The sequence below is a fragment of the Anguilla rostrata genome, chromosome 8 (genome assembly GCF_018555375.3).
Source record: "Anguilla rostrata isolate EN2019 chromosome 8, ASM1855537v3, whole genome shotgun sequence".
Taxonomy (NCBI): Eukaryota; Metazoa; Chordata; class Actinopteri; order Anguilliformes; family Anguillidae; genus Anguilla; species Anguilla rostrata.
Window position 1 is genome coordinate 15828798 of NC_057940.1, and position 24345 is coordinate 15853142.

The 24345-nt window shown below is 41.9% G+C and overlaps 2 protein-coding genes across 2 annotated transcripts; both read right to left on the minus strand.

Annotated features, from left to right (window-relative positions):
- Positions 1 to 452: 452 nt before the first annotated feature.
- On the minus strand, positions 453 to 6118 carry klhl40a (kelch-like family member 40a). The gene is made up of 6 exons (XM_064346695.1): positions 4818 to 6118; positions 4235 to 4395; positions 2945 to 3052; positions 2117 to 2302; positions 1664 to 1813; positions 453 to 1163 (listed from the first exon to the last, which is right to left on the minus strand). Exons 1-6 carry the CDS (start codon positions 5922 to 5924, stop codon positions 1052 to 1054), a joined length of 1824 nt encoding a protein of 607 aa, XP_064202765.1. The 5' UTR covers positions 5925 to 6118; the 3' UTR covers positions 453 to 1051.
- A 2530-nt stretch (positions 6119 to 8648) lies between these two features.
- Positions 8649 to 22934, minus strand: hhatla (hedgehog acyltransferase like, a). Its single transcript, XM_064346696.1, has 12 exons — positions 22729 to 22934; positions 20431 to 20570; positions 15735 to 15802; positions 15052 to 15165; positions 13463 to 13657; positions 12868 to 13077; positions 12285 to 12456; positions 11898 to 12042; positions 11394 to 11429; positions 10788 to 10989; positions 10048 to 10189; positions 8649 to 9105 (listed from the first exon to the last, which is right to left on the minus strand). The coding sequence occupies exons 2-12, from the start codon at positions 20534 to 20536 to the stop codon at positions 8975 to 8977; spliced, it is 1521 nt and encodes a 506-aa protein (XP_064202766.1). The 5' UTR covers positions 20537 to 20570; positions 22729 to 22934; the 3' UTR covers positions 8649 to 8974.
- Positions 22935 to 24345: the final 1411 nt, after the last annotated feature.

Here is a 24345-nt window from a genome sequence, read left to right on the forward strand (position 1 = left end):
ACCGTACTGTTTCGCAACGCCAGGGCCAGCCCAGTGGATGCTGGGACACAAATGGTTTTGTCACTAAGTGTGTCATTGGCATGACTCTTAGTGATATGCTTTCTTCCAGTGTGCTTTAGCTCAGCTGTTCGGTCATTTGCTCTTCAGAGCTAACGCTGAAAAGATTCTTTAATAAAGGACTGAACCTTACTTCCTGGACGATGCATCCTATTATGACCGCTTTAAATCAGTGGAGAATATATTGTGATTATATCCATGATTAGTATATATCTTTAAAAGAATGGGTAGAAATTAAGATTGGGATGTTTTGGGTAGCAGACAGGAAGCAAGCTCCTCTTTGTTGCCCTGTCCATGTGTAATCTCCAAACAGTTCTGCCATTTTGAAAATGTGTGCAGTGGCGCCCTCTGCTGTTTCTTATGAAAGTACATAATCAAAGAAATTCACATTGCAGTTATGTGAGCATGGTAGCATTTTTTAATGGCAAGCAAGTGTAGCAAAGTTTTTTTTCTTTATTGAGAAAAATGTCATACAAATGATTAATATTTATGTGGTCATTTACCTTAGAAAATTCACAAACCTCCTATGGTTCTTCACTCCCGTGTCCAGTCACACACACCCCTATATCTCTTCAGCTTCCTCCAATCTCTCAAATTTCACCCATAAAATCACAAATACTTATTCTATTAATACTTGTACATATAAAATTCATTCTTCATTTTCAACACAAGTGAAACAGTTTGTACATCACAACAACATGTGAAATCACACAATCACAAAGTTTATTTCACTCCTGGGCTTGGCACAGCAGGAAAAGCAGTGAGGATCATCACCTCTGAACTGAAGTGACTAGCGTTGCTATGTAATGTGCTCTTCATTTTGAAGAGGCTTCCAATCGGGGGCTCTCTGATGGTGTAGATGTTATGTTGGAATCTGAATCATTCTTTATGACAAATGGGGGAGGGAAGAGAATCAGCGATGCTCATAGGCCTTCCAGGATGGCATCTTGGAGCCTCTGTTCCCTCTTTCTCCAGCAGGGCGGCGCCAGGGGGGTTAGAGCTTGGTGAGCCGCAGGGTGTTGAGACGCACGCCCACAATGGTGGAGCCAGAAGCAAAGCTGATCTCTCTCAGAACACCATTCCAGCTGTTTTCTTCCTCCTCAAATCTGTAAGACATATCATGTCGTTACTTGACTCATTTATGCATCAGTGTCAGTATTTAGTATTGATGGTTCCTTCCTTCTTGCCTTTTATGGATATCTGTATGTGTATGCATGACTTCTTTGTGGTCCTGGGTTAGCTTCATGCTTTAATGATGCTTATACACTTACTGGCCTGGGAATGTTGATAGTCAGCTCTGTCAATTTTACTCACACAACTCACATAACTCAGATGAACTCAGATGTTTGTGCTTTTACATAGTAAGCCACTGTAGACAAGAGTATCTACTAATACCAAGTACACAGCCATATGGTATAAATACTTTGCAGTATAGCAAAACACTTTCCCCAGTGCAATTCTTTTCAAAGAGCCACCCTAGGTGGTAGACTTAGCAGAATGTGAGCTATGTTCTTCTGTCTTGTGGATGTGTTGAAACTGAATGCAGACATTGATCACCTTCGTCCCACGTTTTAAAAATGACAAACGGCGCAATCACGCGACTCACTTCCAGATGTCGTTCATCTCCGTGGGCACCAGCTCTTCGCTTTCCTCGCTGGGCATCATGGCGAACCCGCCCACAGCATACAGGGACCCGCCCATAGTGACCATATTGAGAGAGCTGCGCTCCTGTGGAAAGTCTACGAACTCTGACCACCTGGAACACACACACACACGCAAACACACACACATTCATGCATGTATGCCCACACAGACACACACACATTACTTTGTCAAGCAGTACTGCTGCAAGGTCCCAATCCCAAGGTCCCAGTGAATCAGAGCACCCTATGTATGGTGCTGTTTGATTTACTACCATTATGAAGCACGGAATACTGTTCCAGCAAGTGTTCACAACATTTGACATTTGTTTCATTGTGTGTGGAGGTGTTTTGTGCAACCAAGTCCTCTAGCTTCACTGGCACCTTTGGCATATTTGATCGCTCCCAGCCCCACTCACGTGTTGCTGCTGATGTCATACACTTCCACAGTGCTGGTGAGGCCTGCGTCCGTGACTCCTGCAGCCACGTAGATCTTGTCCTGATGCACAGTGACTCCGAAGAGAGACCGTGCGAGTTTCAGCGGTGCCAAGTCCTTCCACTCAAACTTCTTAGGGTTGTAGACACACACCCTCCTCATGCACTTTCTGCAGGTAAGAAGACAAACTTATTTTGCGCACTTTTTACACTTCAGGACTCGACCCTACACACAAGGACACATTCGCATTAAGCACTATTTTCAATATTTAATGCTTGTAAACTATTCATAAATAATATTCTATTAATAAAATTTTTGACCACTTACACTGAGGTAGGGGTGGGTTCTCCTTAAATGATGCACAGTTACTCAACCAATGTATGCAACAGCACTGTGGACTAACGTGAAGTGAATTGAGCTGAAATGTAAGGTCCTCTATAAATTGCCATTGCTTTGCAGAGTTGTAAAATCAGTTTTATATGCGTTTATATATGTGTGCAATAGATCCAGAAACAAGACACAGACAAACAAGTCTCCATTAGTATCTCAAATTTGACTGTGCTGTACTGAGTAAAGCTCTGTGAAAGCTCCAGTCAAACAACGTGATCTCCCCTACTGAACATCTCACAGTTCTGTAATCTTTAGAAAGCCTGTTTGAAACACCATAGAAAACAGCTCCTGACAGAGTGGATAAGTGGTGTTTTCCATTTCTTACCCATGAACTTTCCCATGGAGGTAAAGACCGAAGAAGATTCAAGTGAGTTTTCAGTAAAAGGACGTGCAAAGGGGAAATGAAGTCTTAGACACTCACTTGCTCTCTCCTTTTCCTCCTATTACGTAGACGAGCCCGTTATGTGACACTGTCCCATGGCCGTACGTCGCGTATGGCAGAGGGTCCGACTCCCCCCATTTGAAAGATCTGAAGGGGAGAAAGACACATACGCAGATTTAGAACATCCATCTCACCACGACGTCACAGCGCTATTACTTCCCCTTAGCGGACACTGCAGCTTAATGTTGTTGTTATCGCTGCTGTTCACACAAAAATGACCAGTGTCAATTTAACTCCAATGGCTTTTATAAAGTTTAGTGGTGTTTTATGGAGTCCCGAAGGTGAGTCAGAGATCATCTGTCAGTGTTTATCCAACACTGTACATTTCACCGTGTTGTGGTTCTGAATGGTAACTCAGTGCATTTAGAGAGCAGGTGACATTAGGGGCCATGTTAATTAGAAGTGAACTGAACAAATAGAATCTTTCCCCTCACGCGTGACTTTGTGAACGCCGGATAAACTTTGCCGCAATGCGGCCCTGGGGGGCCCAGGGACCGAGGTCACATCCACGCTTCCCTCTCTGCTGTTGCATTATTATACTGTTTCTCCGGCAGTTACTGGCCCTTTCCCGCTGTGTCATCAGTTTGCGCAGATTTCCCAGGAGGCCCGTTTATAAAGCTCGGCTCTCCGCTTCCCTTCAGACCGCCTCGATCAATAACGTTTACAGATCGTTTCTTCGCTCAGCCCTGGCCTGCTACAGTCATTTTGACTCGCTGGAGATAGTCATCCATCATGTCCCACACATTGACTGCCCCTTATGAAAGGATAGGACACCCCAAAATATGACATCCAATGAATACATTTGCACAATTTGTGTTTGCTGATTTATTGTGTTGCCGCTTTCAAACCAGGTGTTTTATGCAGTTGTAAAATGTACTGAGCACTGGTAAGCATGATAAATTACAAGCTACATTGTAAACAGCCTGCTATCTAACAGGCATGCAATGTAGCTTATGATGGATCTATAAAGTTGTTAAAGAAGCAGTTCAAGTTTAGTGTAGTCAGTATTATTATGACTGGATCTGCTTAAATCATCATGTCACTATTGTAAATTATGTATTAGTGATGAAAATTACTAGCGTAGAGTTTATTGTCAGCGATATTTCTGAAACGTGTTTAGAACACGACCAATCTGATCATTTTGTTTCTGAAGGACAGGAAAATAAGAAAGGATATATATGGTACAGTTTTCAGTGCGCTGGAGTGTAAACAGCAGTTCTCAGAGTGTGAGGGTATGAAGCGGAGTCATGGGGCTCCCCGGGGACTCACTGTCTGTCGTAGATCATCACCGAGTCCATGACATGCTCCCCTTCCTTCAGCTCCTTCCCCCCCACCACAAAGATGGAGTTTTCCGCCTCGGCCATTCCGAAGAGACACCGTGGCGTTGGGAGGAAGGGCATTCCCAGCCAGTCCGAGTTGATGGGATCAAACTGAGATTTCACAAGAACAGGTGGCAACGATACTTCAAGGTAACAACAACTGTCAATAACTAGTGCTTAAGAAACCAGGCTACAAACAAGGCATAAGCAAGCAAATAAAAAATAAACCTGTTACTCAATAAAAATGGTCAGTGGATTTGATTAAACTTTGATCATTCATTATCAGACTTCCCTTATTGGATCTTTTACTGGCTAAAACATTTAACATGTATCCATTACGTATGCTGGATCTCCTAAATATGTTATGTTCTTTACATCATAAAGTCAAATGTTGACAGCGATCACAACTAAGGGTTACAACTATTAGACATTACAAGCATTACATGACACTGTTATGGAAAGAAAATAAACATAATGTCTGCTAGAAGCTGAATGAATTCACTATTATTTGCGGGTGTAATAGATGGACGTACCTGTAAGAAGTAGGAGTTGAGGGGTTCGTCCTTGTTCTCCTCACTGTAGAAAAGCCCTCCAGCCACAAATACCTGGTTCTCCTTAGTGACCAGACTGCAGTGGTTCTTGGGAATTTGGGTGGACTCAGACGCCACGTAACATTCGTTTTCTGCGGGGTCGTAGGCCACCGTCCCCGTTTCGCTGATCAGGAGCATCAAGTCTTTGAGGAACGTGCCGAATCGGGGATTGTTATTGAGGATGCCTGGAAGCATGTCATTTTGCCGCCCCTCTTTCTTGCCTTCCTCAGCTGTGGACTTTTTGTCCCCTTTTCTTTCTGGAAGCTTCCCCTCATAGGCATCCCTGACCAGCTGCAGCTTGGTCTGGATCTCCTGGCTGGATTTGATCCACTTGTGGTTCTCCACCTTGTTGGAGAAGTACTTTGGGTCCATGAGGCGGAAGCGGACACACTCCAGGAGGTCCGGCAGGTCCTTGACCCGGTCGCCCTCGTCGTGGGCAACCCAACGCAGCACCGACTCGAACACCACCTCCTCACTCTCCACATTGAGGGTGTCTGAGGTGATGATGGCGGCCAGCTCGCTGGGGCCCAGCTGATGGTAGTCTTGGTCCCGCACCAGCACCTGGTAATGTTCGCAGATGTAGTCCCGGGCGGCCACGGCCAGGTCGCGGCACTCCAGCAGCAGCCCCAGCCGGAAGATGGCCAGGCAGTTTGTCAAACCGAGCCGGTCGCGAAGGAAGGAGACGCACACGGTGAAGATGGACGGGATCTGGAACATGTTAGCCACCATGAATATGTCCTGGACATTGCTCTCTGTCAGGTTGATTTCAGAGGTGTAGATGTACTGCAGCACCGTCGCCATGACGCCGGGATCCACGTCCTCGAGGACGACCTCCCTCTTCTTACACTCCTCCGAGTCCGACTGGAACATGTCCTTAAAGTACGAGCTGCAGGCTGCCAGCACCAGCCTGTGGCACGGAAGCTCCTTGTCCTTTACTTTAAGGACACAGTCCACAAACTTCATGTTCTCCAGCAGGTCGCAGAGCCCGTCCTGCAGCAGGGTCTGGTGGTATATCCGTGGCTCCTCAATGGGGTTAATGGGCAGAGCCATCTTTAGCGGGTCTGTGTTTGTGATGGTGGGGGTATTAGCGAGCGTCCCAGTCACCTCTCCCAAGCAGAGCGGTGGCTCATTCAAAGCCCCTGCCACAGAAAGAAGAAGCAGGCTGAGATGGGCTGGAGCTAGATCCTGGAGAATACACTGGCGTGTGTGTTCTCAGCTGTTTCAACCCTTCAAACTCCATAGAGGGGGTGAGGGCCTATTTATAGACTTAGGCTCACAAAAAACTCAGGAATCCATATTGGTTCATGTGAAATATGACACCTCAGCCACCTCCACCCTGCGGAGGCCTGCCCAAAGCAGCAACTGACTCTCTGGCCCAGGGAGAGCACCGCCCACGAAGAACATGACAAGGCTTCCCCCTCCCCCAAGGTCATGAAGTACCACAACTGTAGCACTGACATCACTATCACTGCCTTCACCTTGGATTGATCCTTACATCTGAAGTGACATCACTGTCCACAAGAGGGGGTTTCTCTCATTTTGTCCCCCTGATGTGTAATGCACAAAGCGCGTTTAACCACGTTGTCTGCTGCTCTGTGTAACCCTCCGCAAATAGCAGAGTTACCGTGCTGTCCCCAGAAATCTGTGACGCACTGCTGGGTCAGGGATGACTAAAGTTTAGGAAACGGTGCACACAGTAAATCTCAGTGTAGTCAACAGAAGAGCAGCTGGGGTAGTGAAATGCTAAACTTGCTGAGCTCTTTTGTGAGCTCTGTAAACTGGATTTTAACACTTGATTTGGAAGAGTTAAAGATTCATTTTTTAACTGATGTTTCCACTTGGCTTAAACCTGTATTGCTCAGAGTAGAAACATACATTATACCCCTATACCAAGAATTTTTGCCATTGGACTGTCTTCTTGGCTTATTTCTTAACTGAATGTAGAATTGTGAGGGTGTAACTGTCAGTGTATAATATTGAAAGTATAACTTCTGCCGATTTTTTCTATTCTCCTGCAATTCCATATAAATACTGGAAATACAAGTATTCCCACTTTGAAGGGTTAATTGGTGTTTTGTGGAAAAGTCAACTTTCTCAAACTGTTTGTTCCAATGATTCAAAAAATGTTTCATCCTAGTTTTAAAGGGATAACTACCCAAATAGCAGTATTCCTTATTTTTACATGTCACATACCTCTGGCTATTTGACCCTGATACAAAATCCAAAGTATATGGTTCCGGCTTTTCTTTTTGATCTGACTACCAAATGAACATGGTAACTGAAATATAGACTAAATATAAAATATGTGCTAAGCTACAGACATACAGGGATCTTATTTTTGTATGGTAAGCAACATGTTCCATTCCTGCTACATTCATCGTTGTAGCAGTGTGCTAACCCTCCCTTTACTAATAAGTATGGTGCAACGAGTTGCACAGTACATTTTGGGGACAGAAGAGAACCAGGGAAAAAAGATTATTCCCCTGGGTTTTGATTACTATTTATTCAAATTATAATCACATTTGTAATAGGTAATGTATTAAATTGTTCAAGACAGACACATATAGTATGTGTACTTTAAAAATGCAGGGGGATCAGAACAACTTGAGATCTGAGATTTATTTTTCAACATATGTACTCACTAAACTGTGTTTAAGGAACTCAATGCTGACTTTTAACTCTTGGATACGATATCCCTTACAACAGGTAATCCTCTTGAAGATTGCCATGAACATCTGTGATAGTCATGAATGTAGTTCAGTACTGGGAATGTTGAATGATTTTTTATATTATTTCTTATCAAAGTACCTTCTGTTTTACTGTACCAGGTTATTTTAAATAACACATTGTACTAATATCTCCAGATCTCAGCAGAACAAAAGCGAGATTTCAAAAGAACAACAATGCCAGCTGTTGCCCAATCGTCGCCGTGCGCCAACAGTTTGTTTTTTGTTTTTCCTTATTTCCTGTGCGAAGATGTCACATCTTATTTCAGGGTCCCTGATACACCAGGTGCTGAGGAAGCCTTAATGACAGGACAAATGGACTCAGTCATATTTATAGCAGGGCTATCGCCTTTCAGACACTCATGTAGACTGCGGCGTCAGAGTGGCAATGTTCTAGACTGTACCGAGTGCAATGGGGTGAGTCGCAGCAGAGACTTATCAGAATATAGCAGCTCCTATCTCCATCAACAGCCAGGAGCGCTCCGACTGAGGCAAATCAGTGCTGACTGCAAGAGTCAATAGGCATAGCTGCCCAAAAATATGACCTCATTCAAGCAGTCTCAACCTCTTTCTGGTCCCAGTATAAGCGCATAAACTGTCTAGCATTGCTTAAAGAATGGTTTTTGGCAGTTCTTGTGATTTTAAATTAAAAATTATTTTAAAGAAACTGTGAAATACAGATTGTTTTAATAGGGTCTTCTTTATTAAACTTTACATTCTATACAAATTTAAATTAATGTGTGTGATGATAGGCCCAGGGGTGTTAAGGTTATTGTCAGGATTAGTGCGGTAATATCTATGAATTGGAAGCTTTATCAGGACACACAACTTGGTTGTCATGATTCAAGGACTATCCCTGAATTGGATTTGGTTTAGACCAGGCCAGACCAACCATAAGTAAATATTGTCATTAAATTAGCTAATTAAGTTTATGACATTTATTAAATGAACTCACTTTATTAAAGGTTCTGAAAATTCTTCATCACCGTGCATCCTTGTAAGGGTTTTGTTATATTAAAAGGAAACACAAAAATCACACACAAACAGGACAGCTCATAGTTTTTAATTTAGGAGGTATATCAGTCAGCTACAGCCTTTCCTCCAGATATCTGTTTACATTTAAAAAGGTATATAAATAAATGCACCAGTGGTGTGCGTCTGAAGGGCCTGTGGCGATATTTTACAGCAAGTGCACTTCGGGACGATTCGCGGTTAAAATGTGCCTTGCGTTAAAAACCACAAATGGGTCTGATCGCCATGGCGATGGAGCCGTGGCAGTCCAGCAAGCTCGTAGACGAGGACGGGCGACAGACTGTGCGAAGGGACGGGAATCTGAGATCGATTTGTGCAGGTTGTCCGGCAGTCGGGACGTTTTCACTCCGCCTTCTCTTTCTGCAGGCCGTTGGCCGCCTCTTCCTCCAAGGCCAGCCTCCTCTCCCTCTCCTTCACCAGCTGTACTCCGGCGTAGGTGACGAACAGCACGGACAGGGTGGAGAAGGGGAATCCTGCAGGGGGCGATATGGTACACTTGTTTCTCTGATCTGGTCTCTCAAATTATGCAGCATGAAGCAGTAATACACTGCAGTGACTGCAGCCATGTTAGCCAATTGGCTATTTTACTTCAGTACTCCCATGGTAGACGGATATTTACAACATACTGATAACATACTGTAATGTTATCTCAAGGAACATTTTCTGCCTTGCTAAGTGCTTCAAAAACCACATGGAGCTTGAAATGCATTTTAAGTAAAAGTTTTGCATAAAACATATTGATATCATCTTTTGGTTCACCACCTGAGAATCTTGTTACGAAAAATGACTGTGTTTGGTGTGTCCCTGGAGACAAATATTTTTTTTTCAAATCAATTAATTTATATGCCTAATTGTGCAATCACCACTTTGAGAAACTAACATATCTTAGCATACATGTGCAGCTTGTGTGCAATATATGTGTATAATATCTCAAGCAATATATTAAAAAGAGGCTTTTTTATATCCACTTACCATATTTATTTTGTAGTATATCTAACACGTTTACCTTCCCCTAACGCCTGATTAGATTCGGTGTTATTTTTTATTAAGTTTGTCAGAGCCTGTAGTCCTTTGCAGTGGTTTATTGTTAATGTAGTTTTTTACTCTCACTGCTGTAATTTTGTTCTTGTTTGTATAACTTCATTTCATGTTCAGTAGGGTGGTTCACAAGTTTTCTTGCACTTCCTGTCTCTCTCAGGACTTGTACTTTCTCCCTCTGGGGAATGACGGCACTTCACTCCCTGGTCTTTGCCCTCGTGTTTGTATTGTAAGTCACTCTTGATAAAAGCGCTTGTTGAATGGCAGTAATTCATTGACATAATACTACAGTATACTGTCAGGGGGCAATAGCTTTGTGTTCTATATGTGCTATGTCAACTCGTGAGGTGCATTCAAGTCCTGTGGAGCTGGGTTACCTTTGACAAGCAGTCTCTTAGTAACCAGCTTGGCAAACTCCAGGCTGTTAAGGGCCAGGACGTTGAAGAGAATGATGCACCAGAAGTTGGCAGCGTTGAACACACCCCTGATCCGTCGGGACATGGCCTCAGAGAGGGCTCCCTGGAAGCATTTAGCATACATTTACTTACATTTGCACAGGATTTCAAGGCCACTCTTGTCCAGTGACATTATGACATTACTTTACATACAATCCATTCAAACCCCTGGGTATTTTACTGAGGCAGTTCAGGTTGAGTAGCTTGCTCAAGGGTACATCAACCAAGCCCCACCTGGGAATCAACCTGTGACTTTGGAGCTGCAAGCCCAGTTCCCTACCTGTTATGCTATATTGTCGCCCATCACATGCAAGCACTGTCACATGACCATAATCCAGCAAGGGTAATTCTCATACATTCTGTTATAAGGCTCACAGTATGTGGATTTCTTCTGTTAACAGTCTCTGAAATGACAACAGCACACCCTTTATATGTGGTTCATACGTAAAGCTGTATGTGCAGATGTGATGCCATTGCTATATGTGGGCATGGGAAAGATAATTAATGAAATGAGGATGCATGAATAAGTCACATGCATCGCTATTACTTATTACTTCCTAGCATCTCGGTTCAAGAAGTTAGTGAACAGTGATGTGCCAGGAAGGGGTGTGGGCTGTCTTAAAGGGCCCCCTGACTCTGAGCTGTCTCTCTCATAGCCTTACCTCAATGGACGAAAAGGGCCTGATAGAGAAAAACTTGGCAACCCACAGCTCGAAGTTGAGACCGAAGCAGTTACAGAAGGACCAGATGTAGACGATCTCACACGGCCCCAGCCACAGGGTGGTGACGGCGAAGGTGGAGATGGTCGCAATCAGCTCCTTGAAGATCTGGTCATGGTTCCCGCCCAGGTAGTCATAAACATATCTGCGGGGGAAGTAAATGCATGACACCAGGTGTGTTTTTTCCACTCAACCCTGCATATTTTCCATGTTTTATGAAAAGATATACTACTTTCCAAAGTATTATCCAACTCACTTATTCTGCCATGCTACTTTTATAATCCTAAATTAAAACTGAACAAAAACAACCGACAAATTCTTTACAAAGTAATGCATCTATGATTTCCTTTACAATCTGGTCTCAGAGATTCATTCACAGGGAAGTAAAAAAAAAAAAAACGATAACACATCGATCAGTCAAAAGGTATTTGTCATACAGCATATTTACAACTGTACAAAAGTCCAGGACTCAGGATGTCTTCCAGCGGAAACTTAAAAACCACAAATCCAGAACACGTTTTTCCAAGCAGCGGGGCCCTGAACACTCACTTGCACAGCCAGTCGTTTATTCCCCTGTCAAAGTGCCTGTGAATAAAGACAGAGAGGATGAGCTGCACCTCCAGTGCATTCTGTGATAGCACAGCTTTCATAACACGCAGTCAAATCGTGCCATCCAGCTAGACTCCCTGACAGTTGTGTTAAAATATATTTTACAAAATAAATGAATTCACTCAGTTGCAATTGGGCATGTGAAGGTGAAATGAAATTAAACTAGATGCTCAGTTCGTTTTATGCTTTTTTGCAGTTTATGTCAGTAGAACGTTCCAGAAGGGAGGTTAATAGGACGTTATGTCATAATGTACATTAATGTGAGTAATTGGCTCATGTATTCTTCTGTAGGAATAAGACTTCTGGGTTAAGAGATGTTTTACTTTGAAATGAGATGTTGGGGATTAAATGTTGTAGAGTCAGTACTGTGTTCCTGTACATTCTTCATACAATAGAAGAGAGAAATTGCAAGCTATTTTTGCAAATTTGCAGCTGCGTACTTACGTTTCAGCAAAAACATACAACATTGTGATACATTTTGGGGGCTGAGGAGGATCAAGATGGTCGAGCCTGGACACCGTGTTTATGACCCCAAACATCACAGCAGCTTTCACCCAGTCGTACACCAAGTTAGAGTAGGCCAGTCCACCTTTGGGATGCAAACAAACAGAGGGGAAAGACAATTATTTTTGGTTAATATTTATAAAGGTTCACCGTCAGCCACCAAGATACCATACATCGAAATCTTGTTTGTCTTTACTGCCATGTTATTCAAACCTCCACCGTTTAATGACAACTTGTGTCATTGTTTTGTGATGTTACATGAGTTGAGGTGTGTGAAAATTGTGTGACACACAGTAAGGACAGCCTCAGAAGACGTTGTTTACTGACCTAGTGACCAATCTGACAGTTGCCTCACCAGCTTCATGTCAGTGGGTATGGTCAGAATGTACAGGTAGTGGAACAAGACATCCACCACCAAAATGGCCCCCAGGTGCAATAGGGCCTGGGTTCTGATGTTCCACATCTCCCATTGCTTACGGGTCAAGTCTGCATTGTTAGCCTGGAGTGAGATAATCAGAACTTTCACTGGCATGATATGGACCAAATACTGAATAGGCCATCTTTTATTACATTAGGTATTTTATAAGATCTTTCAAATTATATTTATTTACCATTATAAAAGCATTAAAACATATAGTCAATGGTCTAAAAGCTGTATGCTGTAAATAGTACCAAGTAGGTTTCATTTATAAAGTATGTTTGAAGATAATGTTTCATAAGGAGCATGTCAGGAAAGACAGTAAGCACATAACCATTCATACGGAATGCTCACTGTATTATCATTAATGAAACAAATTAATTAAATGCTTCAAAAGCATTTTTAATTTATAAATATATCCCCAGTGCTATTTAACTCAAATAATCTGTCAATTTTCCACCATCAAATGCAGGTTAAGTGCAAAGGATTCACCTGAACATGGAATCTATCAAAAGTCATAACAGGTCCAAAGTAGAAGAACGGGAGGTAGAAGTTGTACTTGAGCAGATCCACGAAGGAGTAGTTCCCGTCCTTCTTCTCGCAGTTCTCTAGGGCAAAGCTCATGCAGCGCATGATGGAGAACCCACAGCCCCCATAGAACAGAATATCCTGGAGCTCGAAGCTTCCGGTCATGAAGCCTGTCTGGAGGACAGTGGAGTGATGGTACATTTGAGTCAGTCTCATGCAGATACAATGAAAAGAAAGTACAACCTTTCAGTTGTGTGGTTTTACATATTAGGACATGACTAGCCCTCGTCTAGTCTTCACCAAGTCCTACCTGTAGATAAATTTAACCTAATGTACCTCATAACATCTGAGGTTTGCCACTCATGTGTTATGAGGCACGTTAGGTTCTCAACCATGACGCAAAGCTGCATGAGCTTTCCACCATGGTTGAGAATGCAACAAAAGCTTGTCTCTTTATTTTTTCCAAAGTGACACCCTGAATGAAATGGAACGTCTGAAGGCCAGGGACCCTGACTCCCCATTCCTTGCCCCTCAGATGATGGGCACGCCCATAACACACCTGCCAGGAGACCATGGGCTCCATCTTGAAGGTGGCCAGGCTGGTGAGGCCTGCCACGAAGCACAGCCACTTGCGCTTGGCGAGCGCCACGCTGTAGAGGACGATGCAGTGCGAGAGCACCAGGGTGATGTATGTCCAGCCCATGCTAACGAAGACCGCAGATAGCCCATACACCATGTAGATAAAGGACCTGCGCTGTGGGAGAAAAGACAGTAACCACCAAAGACTGGTGCTGCAGTCATCATCCCTGACTATCAGGTGTCTTTAGTATCTCTGACGATATATTTATATGACGGGTATATTTATCCTAACTATAGAGTATCTTTATTATCCCTGACTATAAATAATCTTTCCTCCAACTATAGAGTGTCTGGTTAATCTGATCATGCATGCATGACTACTTTTATTTCATACATGGGTATTTTTTGTTGTAATTAATGCTAAAATAATTTATAATCCTGCTAAATCACAGTTATTTTGACATTTTAAAATTCTGTTGAAAGGATGTGTGAACTGTTGTGTGAACATATTCTGACTAATTACCTTAAATCACAGTATATTACATAATGTGCATGACTTATATTACAACTGTGAATACATTTAAGGTGTTTTAACATTATACGTGAATATTAAAATTGAATAATTGGAATGTGCATTGGAAAAGGTATGAATGTAAAAACATGTAAATGAAGATCGAGGTAAAATTAACAATGTGATAAAGCAGTAAAAAAGCAGACCTAAAATGGGCTACAGTATGCAAAGAGTGAAAGCAGCTGTCACATAACTAACAAGTAATACAGTTATGAATTCTATGAATGGTAAAAATGAAATGAACGGCATTTTTGGCAAGATTATCAAAAATGCTGAGATTAGTCAAAAGCAGAAATATGCAACATGACTTAAATTAATGTAGATTTGATTCAAAAGTTACCTTGCATCCATCAATACCAAGCTTCATTGATTGCAAATTAAAGAAAAACAAGAACAAACTTAAGCAGATCAAAAAGTCATTCCATTATTCATTGCATGCAACATTGGAGGAAACCCTGGGTGTTTAGTGAAATAAAGCGCACTTTATTTCCAACCAAACACTTTCCCTGAGGTCTGTTTCCAAATGCTCAATGTGCTCCATTTACATTTGCATTTAGATTTGGTTAAGCAAACACTCTTATCCAGAGAGACAGTCACTCATCCGTAGTCATTTTTTATTAGAAGCAGTGAAAAGACTGAGAAGCTTTGATTTCCAGCACCAACCCCAGGTGCCAAAGTGGACGCGCAACAAACAACCACAGAGCTGTGAACGTTGGTCACACATCTCCCTCTGAAAAGACGCATTACGTACCCCCCGATGTGCTGAAAATAATATGCTGGCCTATGAATGCAGACAGTTCAACAGGCCTCTCAAAGCTATTTAAATCTGCTTTCTGTATAGGCCTGGCTAATTCCACTATTATTGTGATCCAGTTGACTGGCATTGCCTCCTTCACTGAACTGTACTCTCAGATAGCACAGATGCACATTCATACAAGTATCCATGCAGCCGGCCCAGCAGGTCTCTCTTCTGAGTGTGATGAGCATTGTGAACACACCTTAGGGGACAGCATGGAGCATATCTTGGCGAAGATCACATGACCGGACAAGGCAAAGAGAATGTGGTTTCGGAATGTTGTGAACCACATCACCCATTCGAAATCCGCTGCATCCTAACACAAGACATACATTCGGAAAAACCATAACAGTTATTTCTCAAAAGAAATTATTAAATAGACAAGAAAAAATACATTAAAACGTGGGATTCAATTAATAAATGGCTCTTAGACATTCTCTACATAATAAAACTTTACAAGGATGACATTCTGACATTATAGTGAGCCCCAGTTCTTGAGATTGAAAGAGTTGGCTGACTAGTCAGGCAGATTTGCATATGAAATGTGAACATCTCTGGAAGAAGGAATTAAAAAGGGAAACATAAAAAGGCAAATAGATTTATAATAAGCATAAATCTTATTGATCTCTCTTTAACTGGACTCCAGCTATTTTACTCAGCGCTTCTAATTTCGAATAAAATGATAATTTCAGATACATCAGATAATTTGTTTATACGTGTCTGCCCTCACACAGTGTTATGTGAGGGTATATTGTTTGCTATATGTGTTTATATTTAGCCCAGACTTTGTAAATGTATCCTCAGTGGAACTCCCTGCAATATTATTTAATTCATAAAGGGTTGTTCTGCCTTGAGGAATATACTGCTTCAGTGTTCCCTACTCACCATTTTCCGGCCAAAGTAGTGCCATCCTGGCTTCACACTTTCCTTGAAGGCTTTTCTGTTTACCTGTTCTGAAAGCACAACAAACATATTCAAATTGAGTTAAGCATTTTTAAAAGTGCATCTTACAATAGGACTACTAGGCTTTCAGAATAACACATTTGTTAGCTTCATAGCTCATTGTCTCCCCTAAAATATTTTTTAAAGCTTCAAATGGCATAGATTGAAACATCTTGTCTTTTTGCTAATTGTGTGATAACCCTCAACAATATTGTTAGCGGGGCATTATTTGTTATTTGTGTTACTGTGTCTATTTTACTTGAGCTGCAGCACCTTGGACAGTGTCCATATTGGCTGAGCTACAGAACCTTGGACAGTGTGTTACAGCGGCATTGCAAGTACAATCCTTGTATGTAATTTTCTAATTCAATAAAAATACAAAACATGTTTTTTGCCTACATGGCGCATATGTCCTGCTAGGGCTCCACCTCACAACGACATGAAATAATTACACTTGTTGAAAAAAGCCAAGCAACAGACAACAGACAAGTTTCTTGAACCAAACTAGCCACACAAATATGGGTAGTTCTCTGAGGCACAAGTCCATATTTTGTTTTTAATTCATTTTGAATCCATAATTAATATTCATATTCATTCATAAGACATGGTTTTAGGAAATAATCCAAAAACCAAACTTCTGAGCCCTGGCTGTATTATTTTTATGTATTTCCAAAATGTAAGAAAATGATGAATGCAAAGGAATATTCAATCATTAAAATCCAGTGAATGTATAGTCTTTTCTGGCTTCAGTTTACTCTGTATCATATCTCTCTCTGCTCCACCCTGGTTTATTAATACAGAAACATAATCTTCACCACATACTCTGCATGCCGAGAGAGGGAGAGAGGGGGGGAGGGAGAGATGGAGAGAGGACAGAGAGGTGAGAGGACGAGAGAAGGGGGAGAGAGGAACAGAGAGGCGGGATGGACAGATGGACCGAGGACAGAGAGAAAGAGAGAGAGAGGGAGGGAGGGGAGAGAGGGAGAGAGGGGGAGCTCAGATCTATTATAACATCCATCCTGCCTTTTTTCCAGTACATCCCAGTGCACTCTGGGAAGGCTGCATTTCCCTGTGGAATACAGCGTAGCACTGCGGATATCAGCAGCTAATCAGTCCTCTAAATATTTCTGTTTTTCAGTTTTCCCTCCTCTGTTTGTGGAAGGGAAGTGGTTTTCACAGTTATATTGATGATAACTAATGATGAAGTAGTATCATTACTTATATTATTACAGTACATCATAACTGCTTCCGTTCTCATGCAGAGGTGTTCGGTGAAAGCTATTTAAAAGGCCAGCACTTTCCTCTTCTCCAGATCAATGGCAGCAGTTCAAGACAGAGTGCTTTTCTGTGACTGTGAAGATGTTTCAGCCTGAGCTGAATGGCATTACATAACATGTCACATCCACTGCAGAACTAGGTTATTACTTTAACTAAATTAATTCTGCAAGAATGACTTCCCAGACACCGTATTCTATTTTGCAGATGGGACTATTTTAGCTTGCACACATGGCCTTGGAAAACAAAAAATCACTTGCTTACTAATATCAAACAGGGTAAAACAACATCATGACTATTTGGCTATAAAGGTCCATACTGTGTGCTTTCCTCCAACCCTTTTTGCTTGTAAAACATCCTCCGTGAACTCACTGCTCCCCTGGACAATATGATGCTTGTTTGATTGGATCGATCGGCACATGGAACAACAGATTTCTCAGGGCTTAAAGTCTTTGACTTTAAGCCCCGAGGCAATGTCAGCCATGGTGGTGCATAGGCTGGCTGTCATCGACGTACCCATTACATTACATTATAGGTTCTTAGCAGACGCTCTTATCCAGAGCGACTTACAACAAGTGCATTACAAAACTCAGAGACAAGCGCTTTACAACATTCCTGCAAGAGAGCTACAATAGGTATAACTTTGCAAAAAAGTGTGAATTGTACACCCTATTTTTTTTTTTTTTTTTTTTTTTTTTTATATAGAGAAAAAAATGTTAGAGGGTAGTGGGGGGTGATGAGGTGAGATGTAGCTTGAAGAGGTGAGTCTTCAGTCTACGTTTGAAGACGGCCAGGGTCTCTGCTGTTCTGACTTGCACAGGAAGGTCATTCCACCACCGTGGGGCTAGAACAGACAGGAGGCGTGACCGGGTGCTGGTGCGAGCCGGGGCAGGGACCAGGCGACATGTGGCAGCAGAACGGAGAGGTCTAGCTGGGGTGTAGGGTCTGATGAGTTGACGTAGATAGGGAGGGGCTGACCCCCTGGCTGCTTTGAAGGCAAGCACTAATGTTTTAAATTTGATGCGAGCCATCACGGGGAGCCAGTGGAGGGTGGTGAGCAGGGGGGTAACGTGGGAATGTCTGGGGAGGTTGAAGACCAGACGCGCTGCTGCGTTCTGGATGAGTTGCAGGGGTCTGATAGATGATGCTGGGAGGCCAGCAAGCAGGGAGTTACAGTAGTCCAGGCGGGAATTTACCCAAGACTAAATTCACTGAAACTTACTAACCACAACCGTTAGGTAAAGGACATCAGCGGTATGAAAAACAAAAACACTCCCTGACCTCTACCACGCTGCTCTCTTCAGTTTATAAACTGACCTGACAACAGAGCAAATGTACTGTTTGTGATGAACTGCATTGCAGCTGACCTTCAGAAACCAAATCACCCAGTGGGCCCATTTTGTTTACTTGCAATGCAAAGCGCCTAAACAAAGCACCTGTGGTCCTGAGCCGTGGTTCTGGCTTCCCGCAGTATGTACTGAATCTCATAGTGGCCCGGCACTTAGTTGCTCTATTAAAGCAGTTCAATAACTCACAGTTAAGTATCCTGCTTGTAAAATTGCTTGCCAGATCTAAAGAGAAAGCAAAATTCAGCAGACCTTGTGGATCTCTGGACCTATGAATGAGAACCACTAGCATGAATTCTTCTAACCAATAAACAAATTAACCACAACATGAACAGGAACAGCTCAGGGCCTCACTATAGAATTACTTTGTTGGATTCCATTCTCAGTTCCTTTTCCCATATGGTAGCTAAACAGATATACTGCCAACATTTTAATTTGAATGCTCCCCTGATTAAGTAGCCCAGTACTAACGAAATAACAGTTCATTTACTGGTAAATATACTGGTTAATTAATTAGTAGAAAGAAACTTTAAGATTCAGTCTTTAAATTGGACAGCTAAGTTCGACAGTACTTCAATCTTGTGACACATCTACAGGCACAGTGCTTTCCCTCTGAGGTAACCGGTCCTCAGCATCCACTCAAACACATTCAGGGAATTTTTCAGTGTATTACATGACTGGTCCTCTGCTTAACCCCCCCTCGGGGGCCACACATAGAGAACTTGTTTTTCTGCCCACCAACCAAAAATCTCTTGCTTAATAATTCCCTCTACCTCTACCCCCGATTCTTCAGGGAAGAATGTGGTGCGACCTGCCACTATCTCACCTGCGCAATCACTTATTGACTACAAAATGTGTACACGTAACAGATTTCATTTTGATGAAACACACTCTTATAGATCATAGTTAGATGCATTCATTTGGGCATATTCATATGCCTAATAAATTAATTTTAGGCACTGCATGTATGTTTTTCAGAGCTGCATTTACTACAGCAAACTCACTTTATGTTCAACAAGGTATTCGCTGATGTCTTTGGTGTTATATGAACTGCACAGGAGTCACATGACCCTCCCAAAGAGTTCTCTGTGTTGCCAAAATAGCTTCACTGAAGCAGTAACGGAAAAAGGATTAAGTCAACTAACACAGAGAGAGACACTAGCCTTTGTGTTTTTAAAAGTCTAATTTGTCAGGGATCTAGAAGTCAGCTCCCAGCAGGTTTCCCAAAGCACTGATCTTATTCTGGTTGCTATTGCAACCAGCTCCCAAGTGCTTAAACTGGTCTAATTCCCTAATTATCTGTAGAATGTACAGTAATAGACTTTCATCCTGCAGACATTCCTTTTTTTAAATCACATTTCTCATAATCAACTACAAAAGTACACCTGGTGAAAATGCTAAGATTGACATCAGTACTTTGAATGAACTAACTTATTTAGTGATCATTTCACTTCAAAAACTAGGTTTGAGGTTTGTCACATGATTCCCAAAGGACACACAGCATAGTGATGCCCCACATTCTAATTCAGCCCCACATCACTAACAACTTGTCGGGAGTCGTTCTGCCATTGTGATTTAAATCATGTGTTTGCTAGTAGATTACACTACAGATTCGACATTTAGCAGAAAGTCATCCTGAGAAAACATGACAATCCACTTATCCAGCTGGTCATAGAATGAAGCAATTCCAGTAAAGCACGTTGTCCAAGGGTACAATGACTTGCACCCCAGGCCAGAAATGAACGAGCAACCTTACACCTGTAACAAGACCAGTTCCGTGAGCATTACGCAACACTGCTACCCAAAGCCAAAGCAACTCTCATAGCTTGATTCTGCACATTTTCATTCAAACCGCTGGATATCTGCTGGAGAAAGCCCCCTCTGCTCATGGTATTTACAGCAGTCTGATGGCCAAGAGTCCCACTCTGAAGCTTCTATTAATGAGTCCAGTTAGCAAACCGCTACCCCAGACTGGCACACATTTAGCATGAAGTGCACGTCCCTTCTGGTCAACTCACCGCTGGAAACCTCAAAGATCCAACTGGCAGCCCAGAGGAGGGCCCCAAACAGCACAGCGGTGTACAAGTGCAGCTCGTACTTAGGAAGAGCAGCCTTCACCCCCATTGTGAAGCAATAGCACCAGGTAGGCAGGAGGGACCTGTGGGCCAGAGAGAAGGGAAGACAACAGTCATCAAATTACACCTGGTTCAATGCTCTGCAACAGAATTACACAACATCACTTTTCATGCATACCCCTGGCTGAAGAATGAAACCACAGCGAAGCCTGTCATTCACCTTTTAACTCCTTCCATTCCTTTCTATGCAGTGCATTTCCTATATTCTTGTACTGCAGTTCTCTGGGAATGCAGCCTGTGAGTAGTTCCACTGTTGAAGGCATTATGTATAGTTCATATTACAATATTGTACATACTTAACTATTCAATTTGGAATTCCATTCCACCACTGCTTTACACCAGGCCAGCCAGGGGATGTGACCTCATGTGCTTGCTTTTGGGGTTCAGGCCTGGTTTTTGCTCTTTTGCTCTATTTCTTGTTCTTTTTCTGCTATACAAATAAATTAGATTTAATTTGATTATTTTCATTAAAATCTGTTTGCTTCATTTCATCATGAATCTACTTTTAATTAATGCAAAAACAGGCTTCACTGACCAACCAAAACAAGATGCTTTATCAATGCTGAAACTGCTGTCTCAGCAGTGTCTCTTAACAAAATCAATTTCTCAATTTCAGAGGCGAACGAGGCCACAGTACCATCTCCAGCTCTCTGTCTTTCCTGGCTAGCGGTTTTTTTTTGTTTTTTTTAATGGATGAAATCTCTAGTGAGGCTCTCTGAGAACATTATGATCGACTGCTTATGTCTGCATATATCCTGTGCAGCACACACCCGCCCAGATACAGACACTTACATTTGTAGCCATGATTAGGAGTGGTGCTCAGTAGACTGCATATTGCTGCCACCCTGAAATCTAATAATTATTAATAATATTATCCTTTTCTTCACATTTCATGTAAATCTAGCCGTAGATTTTTCAGGTGTCCTGAAACACAAACCAATAGATTGACAAACAGTTTACATGACCTCCTCCCCACCTAGTGGTGGAAATAATGGTTAAGTGAAGTCCTTTGGTTTATTGTTTTGCTACTTTGTTCTTTCTTTCTTGTCATATAAGCATTTTTTACCCTAAAGACAGATATCCACTGAAGTTATGCTCAAACACCCAGCAGCTTTCCTGTGTTGTTCTGGGATAGAACGTGGCCTTTAGAAAGACCCTTGATTCTGCACCTTTACATTAGATGTTATATTGTTTAAATGACTGTGCCAACATACTGATAAGATACAGTGTATATGTAAGGTATTGTGCCACTGACGAAACGCCAAACCTATTAAATGACATAAAGCCTACAAACCAGATATCTGAATGTAGCTGAATGACAATCAGGAAAACGATAAATAATTACCAATAATCGATTCTTGGTGATATCCAAAATCACTGTTTCTGTAATTGCACCCTTGTGCTGGCAACAAGCATAATTCAGAAATCAAACGTAAAGCCCCTCTTGGAATAAAGTAACATGGGAGGGGGAGGGGGATCCTTCTTGCATTTATGACAGATGAGCGTGCATTCATCCAAAGTCCAAAGTTGATGCAACAAAACTTGTACCTAATGACGGAATTCTTCCAGTAGGCTATCCGTAGTGCCAAGAGAGATTTGGAGCAAGCACAATTAAATGTTAGTAGCAAGGAAGGACAGCGTACCGAAGCAGGATCCCTAAATAGGACTGCGATGGCTCCGAGTTCTCCAGAAAGCGCTAAGTCAGCTACGCCATAGAGACCCTTCCTATTTTAGACTTTGCAGTTGCTCTCCACTGTACAGCTGCTGCAGCGCTATGTGATCTCAACGGCGTATCTCGGAATGGTTACAAAGTGAGAATCAGTACCCGCTCAAAAACCTTTCGGAATATAAAACAATTACAAACTCCAAAGTGTTTGCTTCTACTTTTAGCGACGTATCAGACCTTCACGGACCAGATAATAATCTTATCAGTATACATAAACAGGACTAAACTTATAGGAATAACGTTCCCCGCATTGCACAGACTTCTTTCAGCACCCTGAGAACTGAATAGTGCCAGCTCAAGTGCGCTACATATCAATGAGGGCTATTTTGTAATGCAAATACAGTCAAGCTGCGTTGCGGCAAAAGGCTGAATGCTGCTATTGCGCGCGCCCTATCGTTATTTATGCGTTTACTGTAAGTTACTGTCAGAGCGGCACTTATTTAATTACTACTGACCTTGAATCCGCAGTGCAGCTGTCAGTCAGAGCACAGGAGAGCAGATTAAATTTGCAGCCCCCCGCCTCAAAAATTAAAAAGAAAGAAAATTAAAAAGGGAAAATGAATTGGTCTTTGTTTAATGCATCTGTCCCGCTTTGACAATGCTGTATTGGGGCACTCGGTGAAAGCCACCGGCCGCCGGTGTGGATGTTCAGAACACTGAGGAGGGGGTGGGAGTGGGATATATTTATAATTTGACCAGCACCGCAGTAAGGGGTGGTTCCGAGCCTGTCCGTCAACCGAGCGTACTATGAAAGGCTGTTTAGGTGAACGCATCTTTAACAGATTTGTCTATTATAATTGGAAATGTATTATTTGAGACATTGGAGTCCTTTATTTCATTAAGCTGAAAATCACAAATTGAATGCACTGGTTTTGTAAAAAAATGGTTTATTTGCCCTTTTTTATTTTAATATAATATACACTTCAAAAAAATATTTTTGTTTTGTTGAAATTCATATTTCTGTATTTTTTTCTATACTAATTACCCATTCTATTGTGCACTGTAAATAATTATATAGGCCATGCAGCCTGCTGCAACAACTAACAAACTAACAGGTCCCGGCCATATCTTTATCATATTTGTAAATTTGCATGATATATTAAATGTTCTGAACATTATGTTTGCATGACATGTAATACAGTGTGACTGGCCACTGTATGTGGGCCTTGAAGTCCTTCTGGTCCCATTCCAGGGAATGCAGTGAGAATGGAATGCAACGTTGGTTCCTCAAATTAGGAAGTAATTTCTGTAAACCTGTCAGGCAATTTTCCAGAGCATTGACACTTCCTGTTGGACAAGTGCAAGAAGTGACAACAAACTCTGCTGCCCATTGGTACATAAAATACCAACCAACAAATTACATTCACTGAATTAAGAAAACCAGTTTTTATTATGATAACCGATTATGTTGATACAACCAAATAATTGTTATTCTACAAGTTGTTTAAGTTAATTTAGTAACACATCCCTTTAATAAATCATCTCAAACCAGCCCTTATGACTGGTAATGCTGTAAATGGGCTTATAGGAGTCACAATAACAAAGTTACGGGTGCAGAGCATATATAATACACATAAAATATCAAGGCACATGTGCAGAATAGCAAATGACACATATGGTTCAAGCTGAAATAAGGACTGAGAAGTGTCGTATGGGCTTTGATAGTTGTGCTATGGTGGAGAACTCAAAGGTAAGTAAGTGGCTGGGGAGTTAAAAAGGTTAATGGGACAGAGTAATTCAAGCAATTACAGGTATTCAGGTAATTCTTAGGTAATTCAAGGCAATTTAGGTAAATTCAAGTGAAATTCAAAAGCAAAGATAAAAGAAGCTTGTAAGTAAGAGACAGAAGCAGCGAATGGGGGAGACAAGCTCATCTGAAGGTCCATTTGCTCTTTATCTGATAACAATGAGAGGAGACTTTGACTGGTGTGCCTGGCAGGTTTTACACCCCAACGGATAGCATTCTTATATATGTCAGATATAGGCTAGCAGCAGGAAGGAAAGGTCACCATTATCTTAGTCCTTTTAATTTGCTTTCTTTTCATTTTTTATATCATGATTGTCCCGTTATC

Coding starts and splice junctions, on each gene's coding strand:
- klhl40a (XM_064346695.1), bottom strand. CDS start 5,924: ATGGCTCTGCCCATTAACCCCATTGAGGAGCCACGGATATACCACCAG. Junction 2,303..2,944: donor GGAGGAAAAGGAGAGAGCAA/GTGAGTGTCTAA, acceptor TCTTACCTGCAG/AAAGTGCATGAGGAGGGTGT. Junction 1,814..2,116: donor TATGACATCAGCAGCAACAC/GTGAGTGGGGCT, acceptor TGTGTGTTCCAG/GTGGTCAGAGTTCGTAGACT.
- hhatla (XM_064346696.1), bottom strand. CDS start 20,536: ATGGGGGTGAAGGCTGCTCTTCCTAAGTACGAGCTGCACTTGTACACC. Junction 13,658..15,051: donor GCTCCATGCTGTCCCCTAAG/GTGTGTTCACAA, acceptor TTTCTCCCACAG/CGCAGGTCCTTTATCTACAT. Junction 12,043..12,284: donor ACTGTCAGATTGGTCACTAG/GTCAGTAAACAA, acceptor TGCATCCCAAAG/GTGGACTGGCCTACTCTAAC.